The 16,443-nt window shown below is 46.3% G+C and overlaps 1 protein-coding gene across 2 annotated transcripts in view; it reads right to left on the bottom strand.

Annotated features, from left to right (window-relative positions):
* Positions 1 to 16,443, bottom strand: part of LOC115146713 (teneurin-3) — a 339,724-nt gene that overhangs the window by 159,857 nt on the left and 163,424 nt on the right. For both annotated transcript variants that reach the window (XM_065003929.1, XM_065003930.1), the window contains one exon: positions 3,769 to 4,000. In XM_065003929.1, the coding sequence (XP_064860001.1) occupies positions 3,769 to 4,000 (232 nt within the window). The remainder of the gene's footprint in view (positions 1 to 3,768; positions 4,001 to 16,443) is intronic.

The following is a 16,443-nucleotide window of genomic DNA, read 5'->3' as shown; positions in this document are numbered from 1 at the left end:
TGTGTGTGTGTGTGTGTGTGTGTGTGAGAGAGAGAGAGAGAAGAGAGAAACAGGGCCTCCCTTAGGAGAGCCAGGTGTGTTGTTCAAGGGTCCCTTTACACACTGTTTGTCCTGGCACTTCTCTGGTCATAAAATATAAAACTATACAGCCAGGGCTTTTCACACACACATCACCCAGAGGCCCCCGGCCCTGCTTAACTCTACAGCTACACTGTCCTGTCCCTCTATTCCTCTATCCCTCTACCCCTTCATCCCTCTATCCCTGCATCCCTCTATCCCTGCATCCCTCTATTCCTGCATCCCTCTATTCCTGCATCCCTCTATCCCTCTATTTATGCCTGGTAATGTTACATAGCCATCCCTCTATTTATGCCTGGTAATGTTACATAGCCATCCCTCTATTTATACCTGGTAATGTTACATAGCCATCCCTCTATTTATGCCTGGTCATGTTACATAGCCATCCCTCTATTTATGCCTGGTAATGTTACATAGCCATCCCTCTATTTATACCTGGTAATGTTACATAGCCATCCCTATATTTATACCTGGTAATGTTACATAGCCATCCCTCGATTTATGCCTGGTAATGTTACATAGCCATCCCTATATTTATACCTGGTAATGTTACATAGCCATCCCTCTATTTATGCCTGGTAATGTTACATAGCCATCCCTCTATTTATGCCTGGTAATGTTACATAGCCATCCCTCTATCCCTCTATTTATGCCTGGTAATGTTACATAGCCATCCCTCTATTTATACCTGGTAATGTTACATAGCCATTCCTCTATCCCTCTATTTATGCCTGGTAATGTTACATAGTTATCCCTCTATTTATACCTGGTAATGTTACATAGCCATCCCTCTATCCCTCTATTTATGCCTGGTAATGTTACATAGCCATCCCTCTATCCCTCTATTTATGCCTGGTAATGTTACATAGCCATCCCTCCATCCCTCTATTTATGCCTGGTAATGTTACATAGCCATCCCTCTATTTATACCTGGTAATGTTACATAGCCATCCCTCTATTTATACCTGGTAATGTTACATAGCCATCCCTCTATTTATGCCTGGTAATGTTACATAGCCATCCCTCTATCCCTCTATTTATGCCTGGTAATGTTACATAGCTATCCCTCTATTTATGCCTGGTAATGTTACATAGCCATCCCTCTATCCCTCTATTTATGCCTGGTAATGTTACATAGCCATCCCTCTATCCCTCTATTTATGCCTGGTAATGTTACATAGCCATCCCTCCATCCCTCTATTTATACCTGGTAATGTTACATAGCTATCCCTCTATTTATACCTGGTAATGTTACATAACCATCCCTCTATTTATACCTGGTAATGTTACATAGCCATCCCTCTATTTATACCTGGTAATGTTACATAGCCATCCCTCTATTTATGCCTGGTAATGTTACATAGCCATCCCTCTATTTATGCCTGGTAATGTTACATAGCCACCCCTCTATTTATACCTGGTAATGTTACATAGCCATCCCTATATTTATACCTGGTAATGTTACATAGCCATCCCTCTATTTATGCCTGGTAATGTTACATAGCCATCCCTATATTTATACCTGGTAATGTTACATAGCCATCCCTCTATTTATGCCTGGTTATGTTACATAGCCATCCCTCTATTTATGCCTGGTAATGTTACATAGCCATCCCTCTATCCCTCTATTTATGCCTGGTAATGTTACATAGTTATCCCTCTATTTATGCCTGGTAATGTTACATAGCCCATCCCTCTATTTATGCCTGGTAATGTTACATAGCCATCCCTCTATTTATGCCTGGTAATGTTACATAGCCATCCCTCTATCCCTCTATTTATGCCTGGTAATGTTACATAGCCATCCCTCTATTTATACCTGGTAATGTTACATAGCCATCCCTCTATTTATACCTGGTAATGTTACATAGCCATCCCTCTATCCCTCTATTTATGCCTGGTAATGTTACATAGCCATCCCTCTATTTATACCTGGTAATGTTACATAGCCATCCCTCTATTTATACCTGGTAATGTTACATAGCCATCCCTCTATTTATGCCTGGTAATGTTACATAGCCATCCCTCTATTTATACCTGGTAATGTTACATAGCCATCCCTCTATTTATACCTGGTAATGTTACATAGCCATCCCTCTATTTATACCTGGTAATGTTACATAGCCATCCCTCTATTTATACCTGGTAATGTTACATAGCCATCCCTCTATTTATACCTGGTAATGTTACATAGCCCATCCCTCTATTTATACCTGGTAATGTTACATAGCCATCCCTCTATTTATACCTGGTAATGTTACATAGCCATCCCTCTATTTATACCTGGTAATGTTACATAGCCATCCCTCTATTTATGCCTGGTAATGTTACATAGCCATCCCTCTATTTATACCTGGTAATGTTACATAGCCATGTCAGTTTTTTTCTTCTTCTCCTCTTTTTCTTTCTTTCATTCGTTCATTATTTTTCTGGAGAAGAAAGGTGGGAAGCATTCTGGACAAAAAAAGAGCGAGCCACAAATTGACTGTTGGATCTGAGGTCGGAGTAAGTGAGAGCGCTCACAAAAGAGAAGCGCCCTGTAACTTCTTCAAACGCACACACATTCACTCTTGCAACTACACACACGAGCACAGAAACACACACACACACACGGGCACATAAACAAACATGCAGCGCAAGTGCACACACACAACAACACACAGACACACACAGAGACAGGAGGGAGATTTGTTGTATTGTGTAACAATGAAAGCATGAATGAACAGTGCAGGTAACTGTTTAAAACAGGGGGAAGGTGAAGGAAGAGATAACAAGAGAGGAGGTGGAGGAAGAGACCCATTAACACTATAACACCTGAGCCAGACTGCAGTCTACTAATAATACAGCAGAGGCACAAATCAATGTGTGTGTGTGTTTAAACCCCCCTCTGTGTCCCTAGTCATTGATTGACAAGTCCAAAAGCTGTACAATAACACGTGGAAGGAAAGCCTTTGTGACCGGGCAGTGTGTGTGTGTGTGTGTGTGTGTGTGTGTGTGTGTGTGTGTGTGTGTGTGTGTAAGATCCTCGTTCTGAGGAAGACTAGTGGTGGAGGGTTACACTAAAGAAATACCCTCATTGTACTCTCTGATTTTGGATTGCTTGGTGAGTTTCAGTGTGTTGCTACATCAGTATTGTAAATGTTTGGGTTGCCAGATTGGCACTGGTTTGATTTGCAAAGTCACAAATGGGTATAGTTACTGGGATGGCTGAGGTAAGGGTTGCCAAGTTGGCTGAATGTTACAGACGAGTGTTACGGACAGATGCTAGTTTGTCCACTTTAACTAGTTTCATTTTGCCAGTTTAGCTAAGGCATGGTTCCCAAGGTTGACTACCTGCCAGATTGGCAGATTGGGTTGCCAGGTATTCTCACAAATAAAAAAAAGAGATATGTGATCATGTCTCGATGTAATCAAGGTATGAAATTATGGTTATTTTCAAATACAATCTATTTTAGTTGAAGTGTACAAATTATTATAATTATGCTCCGGCCTCCCCGACCATCGGCTCTGACAAAAATCGTCCCGCAGCTGAAAGTAGTTGCCTACCAGCGGTTCTGTTTTCCAGGTATGCTAATTTTATGTTATAACCCATAATGTCTTGATGTAGAGCAATCTGTTCCCAGATTTGAGATATAGGTTGCCAGGTTTGCTTAATTTACGTTTAATACAGTTGCCATGTATTTTTCTTACCTGCTCTCCAGTGGCACATTGCTGCCCAGGACCCAGCTGTCCTGCAGCGGCACGGACTCGGGTGTGGTTTGCAGCTCGGCGGGGAGGGCGGCCGGTGGGGCCGGGCTGGGTTTACGGTTGCGGCTGCTCAGGGAGTTGTGGTTGAGCGCGGTGACCGACGGCTGCTGCTTGTGGGGAGGCAGGGCTGGCGGCAGCGTGGACTGGCCCTGCTGATGGTGATTGGGCGGTTGCTCTGTATAGGAGAGGACATAAGAGATGGGGAAGGGTAAGTGATTTGGGGTTTGATGGAGAAATGAAAATACCTCTAACACAGTTAGTTACAGGTTTGAGGAAAGGAAGATGACAAAAAGATGACAGCCCCACACAAGAAACATTCAACAACAGAATGTTGTGTTCAGTAAAATGTACTGATGCTCATTGTGCCTCTGGAGTCTCCCTCTCTCTCCCATATGCTACCATCCTGGGTAATTAATCATCACACTTAAGTAAACCTATTTGGATGAGTGCAGGCATCATTACAACACAACATCTGGCTGCTATTACAACACTACAATGATGGACTAAACCATTGAACACTCCTGCCACACACCCACAAGCACGCACACACCCTCCTTCTCCTCCCTCAGTACTGCTCTGTTTACCTCAGAGCCTGAAAGATGGCCGTTCTATATTTCTTAAATTTAACCTTAATTGAATTAGGCAAGTCAGTTAAGAACAAATTCTTATTTGCAATGACTAACTACCTGGGAACAGTGGGTTAACTGCCTTGTTCAGGAGCAGAACGACAGATTTTTACCTTGTCATCTCGGGGATTCGATCCAGCAACCTTTCGGTTACTGGCCCAATGCTCTAACCACTAGGCTACCTGCCTTCTAATACCAACAATGTCTCAGAGATGATGATTACAGGTGGTTATACACGAGAGGAAGAAAACTTGGGAAGACAAATGACACAACCAGTCAGAGAACAACAGGTCACAGTGAACGTCGTTACAGGCTAGACCGCCTCTAATCTGCCCTCGGGGTTACAGTCTGAGAAGGCTAGTGGAATGAGCAGAGCGCAAACAAGGAGGAGGTGGCGGGAGGAGAGGATATTTCAGCAATCTTCTTCTCCTAGAACGGCGTTTAAATGACAGCGGGAGGAAGAGAGGAAGAAGAGGGGAGGAGAAGAGGAGGAGGGGAGATTCCAGATATTCTCCTAGCTCGCCGTGGAGACCATCAGTGAGAGCTCAACAGCAGACGTTTCATTACGGTTCTTAACTGAACGTTTCATATCTGATTATGAGGCTGCTAGAACTAATGACCTTCACAGCCCTGCAGTCTACCGCGCTCTGCAGTGCTCTGGAGGCTCTTTTACAAAGCTACAGCAATTACCTCCTAACACACATTGCTGTCACACACGCACACACCACTCGCAACACACTCTCATAAACAACCAACTGAAACAGTCATTATTATTCAAACTCCCACACAGATATTTCATGGCACACACACACACACACACACACACACACACACACACACACACACACACACACACACACACACACACACACACACACACACAGAGAGAGAGTAAGGAAAAGAGCAGAGATAGTGTTTTAATTCCGGGGTGTTGGCTTCCCAAGTGCTTCTGCATCTGGTAGATTACCCAGGAGAGGATTGGCACACTGCTTCTCTCTCTCGGTCTCAGTCTTTCTCTGTTTCTCTGTTTCTCTCTCTCTCTCGGTCTCAGTCTCTCTCTCTCTTTCGGTCTCTCTCTCGGTCTCAGTCTCTCTCTCTCTCAGTCTCTCGCTCTCTCTCAGGCTCATGGTCTCAGTCTCTCTGTCTCGGTCTCTCTGTCTTGGCCTCTCTCTCTCTCTCTCTGTCTCTCTCTCGGTGTCTCTCTGTCTCGGTCTCTCTCTCTCTGTTTCTCTCTGTCTCGGTCTCAGTCTCTCTCTCAATTTCAATTCAATTCAAGGGCTTTATTGGCATGGGAAACATGTGTTAACATTGCCAAAGCAAGTGAGGTAGACAACATACAAAGTGAATATATAAGGTGAAAAACAACAAAAATGAACAGTAAACATTACACATCTCTCTCTCTGTCTCTCTCTCTGTCTGTCTCTCTCTCTCTGTCTCTCTGTCTCTCTCTCTGTCTCGGTCTCTCTTTCTCTCTCTGTCTTGGCCTCTCTCTGTCTCTGTCTCTCTCTCTGTTTCACTCTCTCTCTGTCTCTCTCTCGGTCTCTATGTCTCTGTCTTCTCTCTCCCTCTGTCTCTCTCTCTCTCGGTCTCTCTCTCTCTGTCTTTCTCTCTGTCACTCTCTCGATCTCTCTCTCTGTCTCGGTCTCTCTCTCTCTCTGTCTCTCTCTCTCTCTCTCTGTCTCGGTCTCTCTATCTAGGTCTCTCTCTCTGTCTCGGTCTCCCTCTCTCTGTCTCTCGCTCTAAGGAATGAGCACTGAGCTTTAGCTCCAGACCCAAATCCCCTTTACCCCGGATTACATACAAACCACTTGTAATACGAGCCCCCGCTATCCTCCCAAACACCCCCCAAGCTATCCTCCCTCCCTGGGGAGCTAGATTCTTAAAACCACTGACAGCGTCCTCTGTTCTCTCCTTTCCTTCAGATGGCAGCATAGCTATTTAAAACCAAAAAAACATCAGATTATATTTTCACCTTCATGTGTTGTTGTTATTATTATCTATTTATTTATTTATTTCACCTTTATTTAACCAGGTAGGCAAGTTGAGAACAAGTTCTCATTTACAATTGCGACCTGGCCAAGATAAAGCAAAGCAGTTCGACACATACAACGACACAGAGTTACACATGGAGTAAAACAAACATACAGTCAATAATACAGTATAAACAAGTCTATATACAATGTGAGCAAATTAGGTGAGAAGGGAGGTAAAAGGCAAAAAAGGCCATGGTGGTAAAGTAAATACAATATAGCAAGTAAAAATCTATCCTGATGCCTAGTCACTTTACCCTGCCTTCATGTACATATCTACCTCTAATACCTTATTATTATCTATCCTGATGCCTAGTCACTTCACCCTGCCTCCATGTACATATCTACCTCTAATACCTTATTATTATCTATCCTGATACCTAGTCACTTTACCCTGCCTCCATGTACATATCTACCTCTAATACCTTATTATTATCTATCCTGATACCTAGTCACTTTACCCTGCCTTCATGTACATATCTACCTCTAATACCTTATTATTATCTATCCTGATACCTAGTCACTTTACCCTACTTTACCCTGCCTCCATTGATCTGGTACTCACTGTATATAGCTCCACATTGATCTGGTACTGGTATTCCCTGTATATAGCTCCACATTGATCTGGTACTGGTACTCCCTGTATATAGGTCCACAGTGATCTGGAACTGGTACTCCCTGTATAGAGCTCCACATTGATCTGGTACTGGTACTCCCTGTATAGAGCTCCATCAGTGATCTGGTACTGGTACTCCCTGTATATAGCTCCACAGTGATCTGGAACTGGTACTCCCTGTATAGAGCTCCATCAGTGATCTGGTACTGGTACTCCCTGTATATAGCTCCACAGTGATCTGGTTCTGGTACTCCCTGTATATAGCTCCACAGTGATCTGGTACTGGTACTCCCTGTATATAGCTCCACAGTGATCTGGTACTGGTACTCCCTGTATATAGCTCCACAGTGATCTGGTACTGGTACTCCCTGTATATAGCTCCACATAGATCTGGTACTGGTACTCCCTGTATATAGCTCCACATTGATCTGGTACTGGTACTCCCTGTATATAGCTCCACATTGATCTGGTACTGGTACTCCCTGTATATAGCTCCACATTGATCTGGTACTGGTACTCCCTGTATATAACTTCACATTGATCTGGTACTTACTGTATATAGCTCCACATTGATCTGGTACTGGTACTCCCTGTATATAGCTCCACATTGATCTGGTACTGGTACTCCCTGTATATAGCTCCACATTGATCTGGTACTGGTACTCCCTGTATATAACTTCACATTGATCTGGTACTTACTGTATATAGCTCCACATTGATCTGGTACTGGTACTCCCTGTATAGAGCTCCACATTGATCTGGTACTGGTACTCCCTGTATATAGCTCCACATTGATCTGGTACTGGTACTCCCTGTATAGAGCTCCATCAGTGATCTAGTACTGGTACTCCCTGTATATAGCTCCACAGTGATCTGGTTCTGGTACTCCCTGTATATAGCTCCACAGTGATCTGGTACTGGTACTCCCTGTATATAGCTCCACAGTGATCTGGTACTGGTACTACCTGTATATAGCTCCACAGTGATCTGGTACTGGTACTCTCTTATATAGCTCCACAGTGATCTGGTTCTGGTACTCCCTGTATATAGCTCCACAGTGATCTGGTACTGGTACTCCCTGTATATAGCTCCACAGTGATCTGGTACTGGTACTCCCTGTATATAGCTCCACAGTGATCTGGTACTGGTACTCCCTGTATATAGCTCCACAGTGATCTGGTACTGGTACTACCTGTATATAGCTCCACATTGATCTGGTACTGGTACTCCCTGTATATAGCTCCACAGTGATCTGGTACTGGTACTCCCTGTATATAACTCCACAGTGATCTGGTACTGGTACTCCCTGTATATAGCTCCACAGTGATCTCCCTGTATATAGCTCCACAGTGATCTGGTACTGGTACTCCCTGTATATAGCTCCACAGTGATCTGGTACTGGTACTCCCTGTATATAGCTCCACAGTGATCTGGTACTGGTACTACTGTTTACAGGCCTCCTGGGCCATATACAGCGTTTCTCATTGAGTTCCCTGAATTCCTATTGGACCTTGTAGTCATAGCAGATAATATTCTAATCTTTGGTGACTTTAATATTCACGGAATATTCACATTCATGGAAAAGTCCACAGACCCACTCCAAAAGGCTTTCGGAGCCATCATCGACTCAGTGGGTTTTGTCCAACATGTCTCTGGACCCACTCACTGTCACAGTCATACGCTGGACCTAGTTTTGTCCCATGGAATAAATGTTGTGTATCTTAATGTTTTTCCTCATAATCCTGGACTATCGGACCACCATTTTATTACGTTTGCAATTGCAACAAATAATCTGCTCAGACCCCAACCAAGGAACATCAAAAGTCGTGCTATAAATTCACAGACAACACAAAGATTCCTTGATGCCCTTCCAGACTCCCTCTGCCTACCCAAGGACGCCAGAGGACAAAAATCAGTTAACCACCTAACTGAGGTTCTCAATTTAACCTTGCGCAATACCCTAGATGCAGTTGCACCCCTAAAAACTAAAAAAAAATCTCATAAGAAACTAGCTCCCTGGTACACAGAAAATACCCGAGCTCTGAAGCAAGCCTCCAGAAAATTGGAACGGAAATGGCGCCACACCAAACTGGAAGTCTTCCGACTAGCTTGGAAGGACGGTACCGTGCAGTACCGAAGAGCCCTTACTGCTGCTCGATCATCCTATTTTTCTAACTTAATTGAGGAAAATAAGAACAATCCGAAATTCCTTTTTGATACTGTCGCATAGCTAACTAAAAAGCAGCATTCCCCAAGAGAGGATGACTTTAGCAGTGATAAATTCATTAACTTCTTTGAGGAAAAGATTATGATTATTAGAAAGCAAATTACGGACTCCTCTTTAAACCTGCGTATTCCTCCAAACCTCAGTTGTCCTGAGTCTGCACAACTCTGCCAGGACCTAGGATCAAGAGAGATGCTCAAGTGTTTTAGTACTATATCTCTTGACACAATGATGAAAATAATCATGGCCTCTAAACCTTCAAGCTGCATACTGGACCCTATTCCAACTAAACTACTGAAAGAGCTGCTTCCTGTGCTTGGCCCTCCTATGTTGAACATAATAAACGGCTCTCTATCCACTGGATGTGTACCAAACTCACTAAAAGTGGCAGTAATAAAGCCTCTCTTGAAAAAGCCAAACCTTGACCCAGAAAATATAAAAAACTATCGGCCTATATCGAATCTTCCATTCCTCTCAAAAATTTTAGAGAAGGCTGTTGCGCAGCAACTCACTGCCTTCCTGAAGACAAACAATGTATACGAAATGCTTCAGTCTGGTTTTAGACCCCATCATAGCACTGAGACGGCACTTGTGAAGGTGGTAAATGACATTTTAATGGCATCGGACCGAGGCTCTGCATCTGTCCTCGTGCTCGTAGACCTTAGTGCTGCTTTTGATACTATCGATCACCACATTCTTTTGGAGAGATTGGAAACCCAAATTGGTCTACACGGACATGTTCTGGCCTGGTTTAGATCTTATCTGTCGGAAAGATATCAGTTTGTCTCTGTGAATGGTTTGTCCTCTGACAAATCAACTGTAAATTTCGGTGTTCCTAAAGGTTCCGTTTTAGGACCACTATTGTTTTCACTATATATTTTACCTCTTGGGGATGTTATTCGAAAACAATAATGTAAACTTTCACTGCTATGCGGATGACACACAGCTGTACATTTCAATGAAACATGGTGAAGCCCCAAAATTGCCCTCGCTAGAAGCATGTGTTTCAGACATAAGGAAGTGGATGGCTGCAAACTTTCTACTATTAAACTCAGACAAAACAGAGATGCTTGTTCTAGGTCCCAAGAAACAAAGAGATCTTCTGTTGAATCTGACAATTAATCTTAATGGTTGTACAGTCGTCTCAAATAAAACTGTGAAGGACCTCGGCGTTACTCTGGACCCTGATCTCTCTTTTGAAGAACATATCAAGACCATTTTGAGGACAGCTTTTTTCCATCTACGTAACATTGCAAAAATCATAAACTTTCTGTCCAAAAATGATGCAGAAAAATTAATCCATGCTTTTGTCACTTCTAGGTTAGACTACTGCAATGCTCTATTTTCCGGCTACCCGGATAAAGCACTAAATAAACTTCAGTTAGTGCTAAATACGGCTGCTAGAATCCTGACTAGAACCAACAAATTTGATCATATTACTCCAGTGCTAGCCTCTCTACACTGGCTTCCTGTCAAAGCAAGGGCTGATTTCAAGGTTTTACTGCTATCCTACAAAGCATTACATGGGCTTGCTCCTACCTATCTCTCTGATTTTTTTCCTGCCGTACATACCTACACGTACGCTACGGTCACAAGACGCAGGCCTCCTAATTGTCCCTAGAATTTCTAAGCAAACAGCTGGAGGCAGGGCTTTCTCCTATAGAGCTGCATTTTTATGGAACGGTCTGCCTACCCATGTCAGAGACGCAAACTCGGTCTCAACCTTTAAGTCATTACTGAAGACTCATCTCTTCAGTGGGTCATATGATTGAGTGTAGTCTGGCCCAGGAGTGGGAAGGTGAACGGAAAGGCTCTGGAGCAACGAACCGCCCTTGCTGTCTCTGCCTGGCCGGTTCCCCTCTTTCCACTGGGATTCTCTGCCTCTAACCCTATTATAGGGGCTGAGTCACTGGCTTACTGGGGCTCTCTCATGCCGTCCCTGGAGGGGGTGCGTCACCTGAGTGGGTTGATTCACTGTTGTGGTCATCCTGTCTGGTTTGGCGCGCCCCCCTTGGGTTGTGCCGTGGCGGAGATCTTTGTGGGCTATACTCAGCCTTGTCTCAGGATGGTAAGTTGGTGGTTGAAGATATCCCTCTAGTGGTGTGGGGGCTGTGCTTTGGCAAAGTGGGTGGGGTTATATCCTTCCTGTTTGGCCCTGTCCGGGGGTGTCCTCGGATGGGGCCACAGTGTCTCCTGACCCCTCCTGTCTCAGCCTCCAGTATTTATGCTGCAGTAGTTTATGTGTCGGGGGGCTGGGGTCAGTTTGTTATATCTGGAGTACTTCTCCTGTCCTATTCGGTGTCCTGTGTGAATCTAAGTGTGCGTTCTCTAATTCTCTCCTTCTCTCTTTCTTTCTCTCTCTCGGAGGACCTGAGCCCTAGGAACATGCCCCAGGACTACCTGACATGATGACTCCTTGCTGTCCCCAGTCCACCTGGCCATGCTGCTGTTCTAGTTTCAACTGACCTGAGCCCTAGGACCATGCCCCAGGACTACCTGACATGATGACTCCTTGCTGTCCCCAGTCCACCTGGCCATGCTGCTGCTCCAGTTTCAACTTCCACCTGACTGTGCTGCTGCTCCTCCAGTTTCAACTGTTCTGCCTTATTATTATTCGACCATGCTGGTCATTTATGAACATTTGAACATCTTGGCCATGTTCTGTTATAATTCCACCCGGCACATCCAGAAGAGGACTGGCCACCCCACATAGCCTGGTCCCTCTCTAGGTTTCTTCCTAGGTTTTGGCCTTTCTAGGGAGTTTTTCCTAGCCACCATGCTTCTATACCTGAATTGCTTGCTGTTTGGGGTTTTAGGCTGGGTTTCTGTACAGCACTTTGAGATATCAGCTGATGTACGAAGGGTTATATAAATACATTTGATTTGATTACTCCCTGTATTTAGCTCCACAGTGATCTGGTACTGGTACTCCCTGTATATAGCTCCACAGTGATCTCCCTGTATATAGCTCCACAGTGATCTCCCTGTATATAGCTCCACAGTGATCTGGTACTGGTACTCCCTGTATATAGCTCCATAGTGATCTGGTACTGGTACTCCCTGTATATAGCTCCACATTGATCTGGTACTGGTACTCCCTGTATATAGCTCCACATTGATCTGGTACTGGTACTCCCTGTATATAGCTCCACATTGATCTCCCTGTATATAGCTCCATTCTTGTATATTCTCTTGTGTAACTCTGCATTGTTGGGAAGGGCTCGTAAGTAACCATTTCACATTACAGTCTAGTTGTTTTCGGCGCATTTGACAAATAACATTTCATGTGATTTGATTGAGTGAGTAGGTTCTATGATACACAGGGATTATGAGAGGCAGATACGGCTTATCGCGAGGGAACGTGATGGTGCAGTGCACCGGGTGATGTGACTGTGGTTGGTGAGACGGAGATGCTCTGTGCTATTGTCCCCTTTTCCATTCACGTTGATGTGTACACACACACACATCACCAGGTTTGAAGGGACATCAGCAGTGACAGTTGACAGTAATTGTCCATGACATGTGCGGAAAACACCCCCCTCTCCCGCCATCCCTCCTGCCATCCCTCCAGCCACCCCACCAAGCTGAGTGTTTGTAGCCCACCCGTGATGCCTGTCGGTGGGGGAGCGGTGGCATGTCATCTGGGCCCTGGTGGCATGTTGACACAGTAGCTGGCCTCACACTGTTTCTCTACGGGCTACCAGGCATCATGTGGCGTAGGATGACAACAATGCCTATAGACACTGGTCTGAGGTCAGTTTGGGGCAACCTACAAAAGAGGTGAGAGAGAATGATGTGGAGGAGAGAGAGAGAGAGAGAGAGAGAGAGAGAGATGTAGTGAAGGAGAGAAAAGTGAGTGAGGGGAGGATAAAACGAAGTGGGGAGACTGGGGAGGCCCTGGAGGACTCTCCCCCAGGTGAGGAGGAGGCTGGGAGAGTTGATAGTCTGTGAGCTGACGGGATGGCTGGCTTCACATCTGGCCCCGGACACGCCTCTCCCCCCCCCCCAAACACACAAAGAGAGAGGGGGAATCACCATATCATATGGAGCTAAAGACACTGAGGACAAAGGAAAAGGAATGAAAACGCATGGTGGACGCTATGCCATTTGATATCAGTCTATACCCAGACCGTACATCAGGAAGACGCATTATGCCGGTCTATCCTGGAAGACTGACTGGTATGGTATAGGGACGACCTTTTGATCAAACAACTTTGAGTCTCAGTCACTGAACTGAGCTTCCTGGGGTCCACGTGACGGACCTACATTGTGAGACTACAATGGAAGCAGTGGGGGAAAAAACGATTAATCTACTGCTTTAGAGAAATGACGAGGGAATAACAGTATCACACTAACAGAACAAGGAAAGGGAGATGGAGGAGTATAGCCGGAAGAAGAGGAGAGAGAGAGAGAGAGTGAGTGTGAGTGTGAGCGTGAGCTCGAGAGAGAGAGAGAGAGAGAGAGAGAGAGAGAGAGAGAGAGAGAGAGAGAGAGAGAGAGAGAGAGAGACAGAGAGTGAGAGACAGAGAGGGATGAGCCCGGGGTCACAGCGACATGTCGGCCATGAAATGTTTAGATTTCCATTTTCCTCCGACAACCTGAGCCCTGACCTGGAACTGAATGAAAGCAATCAGCACAAAAGAGGAAAAAATCCCTCCCTCTCCTCCTCCCTTCCCTTTTATCTCCTCTCTCTTCCCTCCCTCCTCTCGCCTTCCACCTCATCTCTTCCCTCTCCTCCTCCCTTCCCCTTTGTCTCCTCTCTCTTTCCTCCCTTCCCTTTTGTCTCCTCTCTCTTCCCTCCCTCTCCTCCTCCCTTACCTTTTGTCTCCTCTCGCTTCCCCCTCCCTCCCTCTTTTGTCTCCTCTCTCTTCCCTCCCTCCTCCTCCCTTTTTGTCTCCTCTCTCTTCCCTCCCTCTCCTCCTCCCTTCCCTTTTGTCTCCTCTCTTCCCTCCCCTCCCTTCCACCTCATCCTCCCTCTCCTCCTCCCTTTTTGTCTCCTCTCTCTTCCCTCCCTCCTCTCGCCTTCCACCTCATCTCTTCCCTCCCTCTCCTCCTCTCTTCCCTTTTGTCTCCTCTCTCTTCCCTCCCTCCTCTCGCCTTCCACCTCATCTCTTCCCTCCCTCTCCTCCTCCCTTCCCTTTTGTCTCCTCTCTCTCTTCCCTCCCTCCTCTCGCCTTCCACCTCATCTCTTCCCTCTCCTCCTCCCTTCCCTTTTGTCTCCTCTCTCTTCCCTCTCCTCCTCCCTTCCCTTTTGTCTCCTCTCTCTTCCCTCCCTCCCTCCTCTCGCCTTCCACCTCATCTCTTCCCTCCCTCTCCTCCTCTCTTCCCTTTTGTCTCCTCTCTCTTCCCTCTCCTCCTCTCTTCCCTTTTGTCTCCTCTCTCTTCCCTCCCTCCTCTCGCCTTCCACCTCATCTCTTCCCTCCCTCTCCTCCTCTCTTCCCTTTTGTCTCCTCTCTCTTCCCTCCCTCCTCTCGCCTTCCACCTCATCTCTTCCCTCTCCTCCTCCCTTCCCTTTTGTCTCCTCTCTCTTCCCTCCCTCTCCTCCTCCCTTCCCTTTTGTCTCCTCTCTCTTCCCTCCCTCTCCTCCTCCCTTCCCTTTTGTCTCCTCTCTCTTCCTTCCCTCTCCTCCTCCCTTCACTTTTGTCTCCTCTCTCTTCCCTCCCTCCTCTCGCCTTCCACCTCATCTCTTCCCTCTCCTCCTCCCTTCCCTTTTGTCTCCTCTCTTCCCTCCCTCTCCTCCTCCCTTCCCTTTTGTCTCCTCTCTCTTCCCTCCCTCTCCTCCTCCCTTCCCTTTTGTCTCCTCTCTCTTCCCTCCCTCTCCTCCTCCCTTTTGTCTCCTCTCTCTTCCCTCCCTCCTCTCGCCTTCCACCTCATCTCTTCCCTCTCCTCCTCCCTTCCCCTTTGTCTCCTCTCTCTTCCCTCCCTCTCCTCCTCCCTTCCCTTTTGTCTCCTCTCTCTTCCCTCCCTCCTCTCGCCTTCCGCCTCATCTCTTCCCTCTCTTCTTTTCTCGTCTCTTCCTCCTTCGCCCCCTCTCTCCTCTGTCCGGTCTCCAAGGGGCTGAATTGCTACAAGCTCTGGGTTTAACTGCAGTGGAATTAGGGGGGTCTAAATGGAACGGCGCTGGTTAAGACCCCCAAAGAGCCCTAATTGAAGCTTTGCATTATTTAGCCGTTCCTCCATAAGACGTGAGACGAGACACAGAGCCAACATAGTGATCCCACCTCCGAGCGCTCAGTGCTGACTTGGCAAGCTCTGCTGTTCTCCGCTAGGACCGTGTGTGTGTGTGTGTCTGTGTGTGTGCGCGCGCGTGCGTGAATGTGTGTGAGTGTGTGTCTGTCTGGCCATAAATGTTTTTATACATTGGAATAACAATGCGTGTGGACAAAAGCAGGTAAATTGGGAAGGCAATATTTAAAGACAGTCAAAGAAATGGAGGAAGGCCAATAAGTAGACACACAGGGGAACACATACACACCACCCCCTGTCCCCCGTCCCGTCCCCACCGTCCCACCACACACACAAACAAAGCTGCTCCTTCACACCGCTCGACAGCACACATTATACGAAGCTCAATATGTATCCATTTCAGCGCCATATGTTTTTGACATGAGTTCAGTTCCCCAGTGAAGCCGAGAGCATCCGTCTCACTACAGGGATTCCCATCCACTTGCCTTTCACTGACACAGACCATTAACATGACACATGGCACCAAGCGTAGCCCAGTTAACCTGGCTAGATGACCTTTACTAGACACACAGTACTCTGACTGACCCCTGTAGACTAAACTGTCTAACCCCCCCAGCAAGGCAGGCCAGACAGGATCCAGAGATCCAGGCCTCCACCCCCTCAACCTTCACAGTGGATGCCCAAGCCTGGTGGCTTGAGAGGGGCAAAGGGAAGTTGAGAGAGGGCCCATGAAGAGTGAAGGATGGGGGTGGGAAGGGAAGGGCCAGGAGAGGGGCCAAGGTGTAAGCTGACTCGTGACTCGGGCTGGGGGGGAGTGAGTGGAACAGTGTATGTGTGTGTGTGTGTGTGTGTGATGGATGAGATGTGAGGAGACAGATGCAGGCTTTACGAGAGGCTTGCCTTTGAAACCCAACCCTGACTGATGGACTGCTGCCT

The sequence above is a fragment of the Oncorhynchus nerka genome, linkage group LG18, assembly GCF_034236695.1.
Source record: "Oncorhynchus nerka isolate Pitt River linkage group LG18, Oner_Uvic_2.0, whole genome shotgun sequence".
Taxonomy (NCBI): Eukaryota; Metazoa; Chordata; class Actinopteri; order Salmoniformes; family Salmonidae; genus Oncorhynchus; species Oncorhynchus nerka.
Note: the sequence above shows the minus strand (reverse complement) of the source record. Positions and strands in the feature narration are given on the sequence as shown.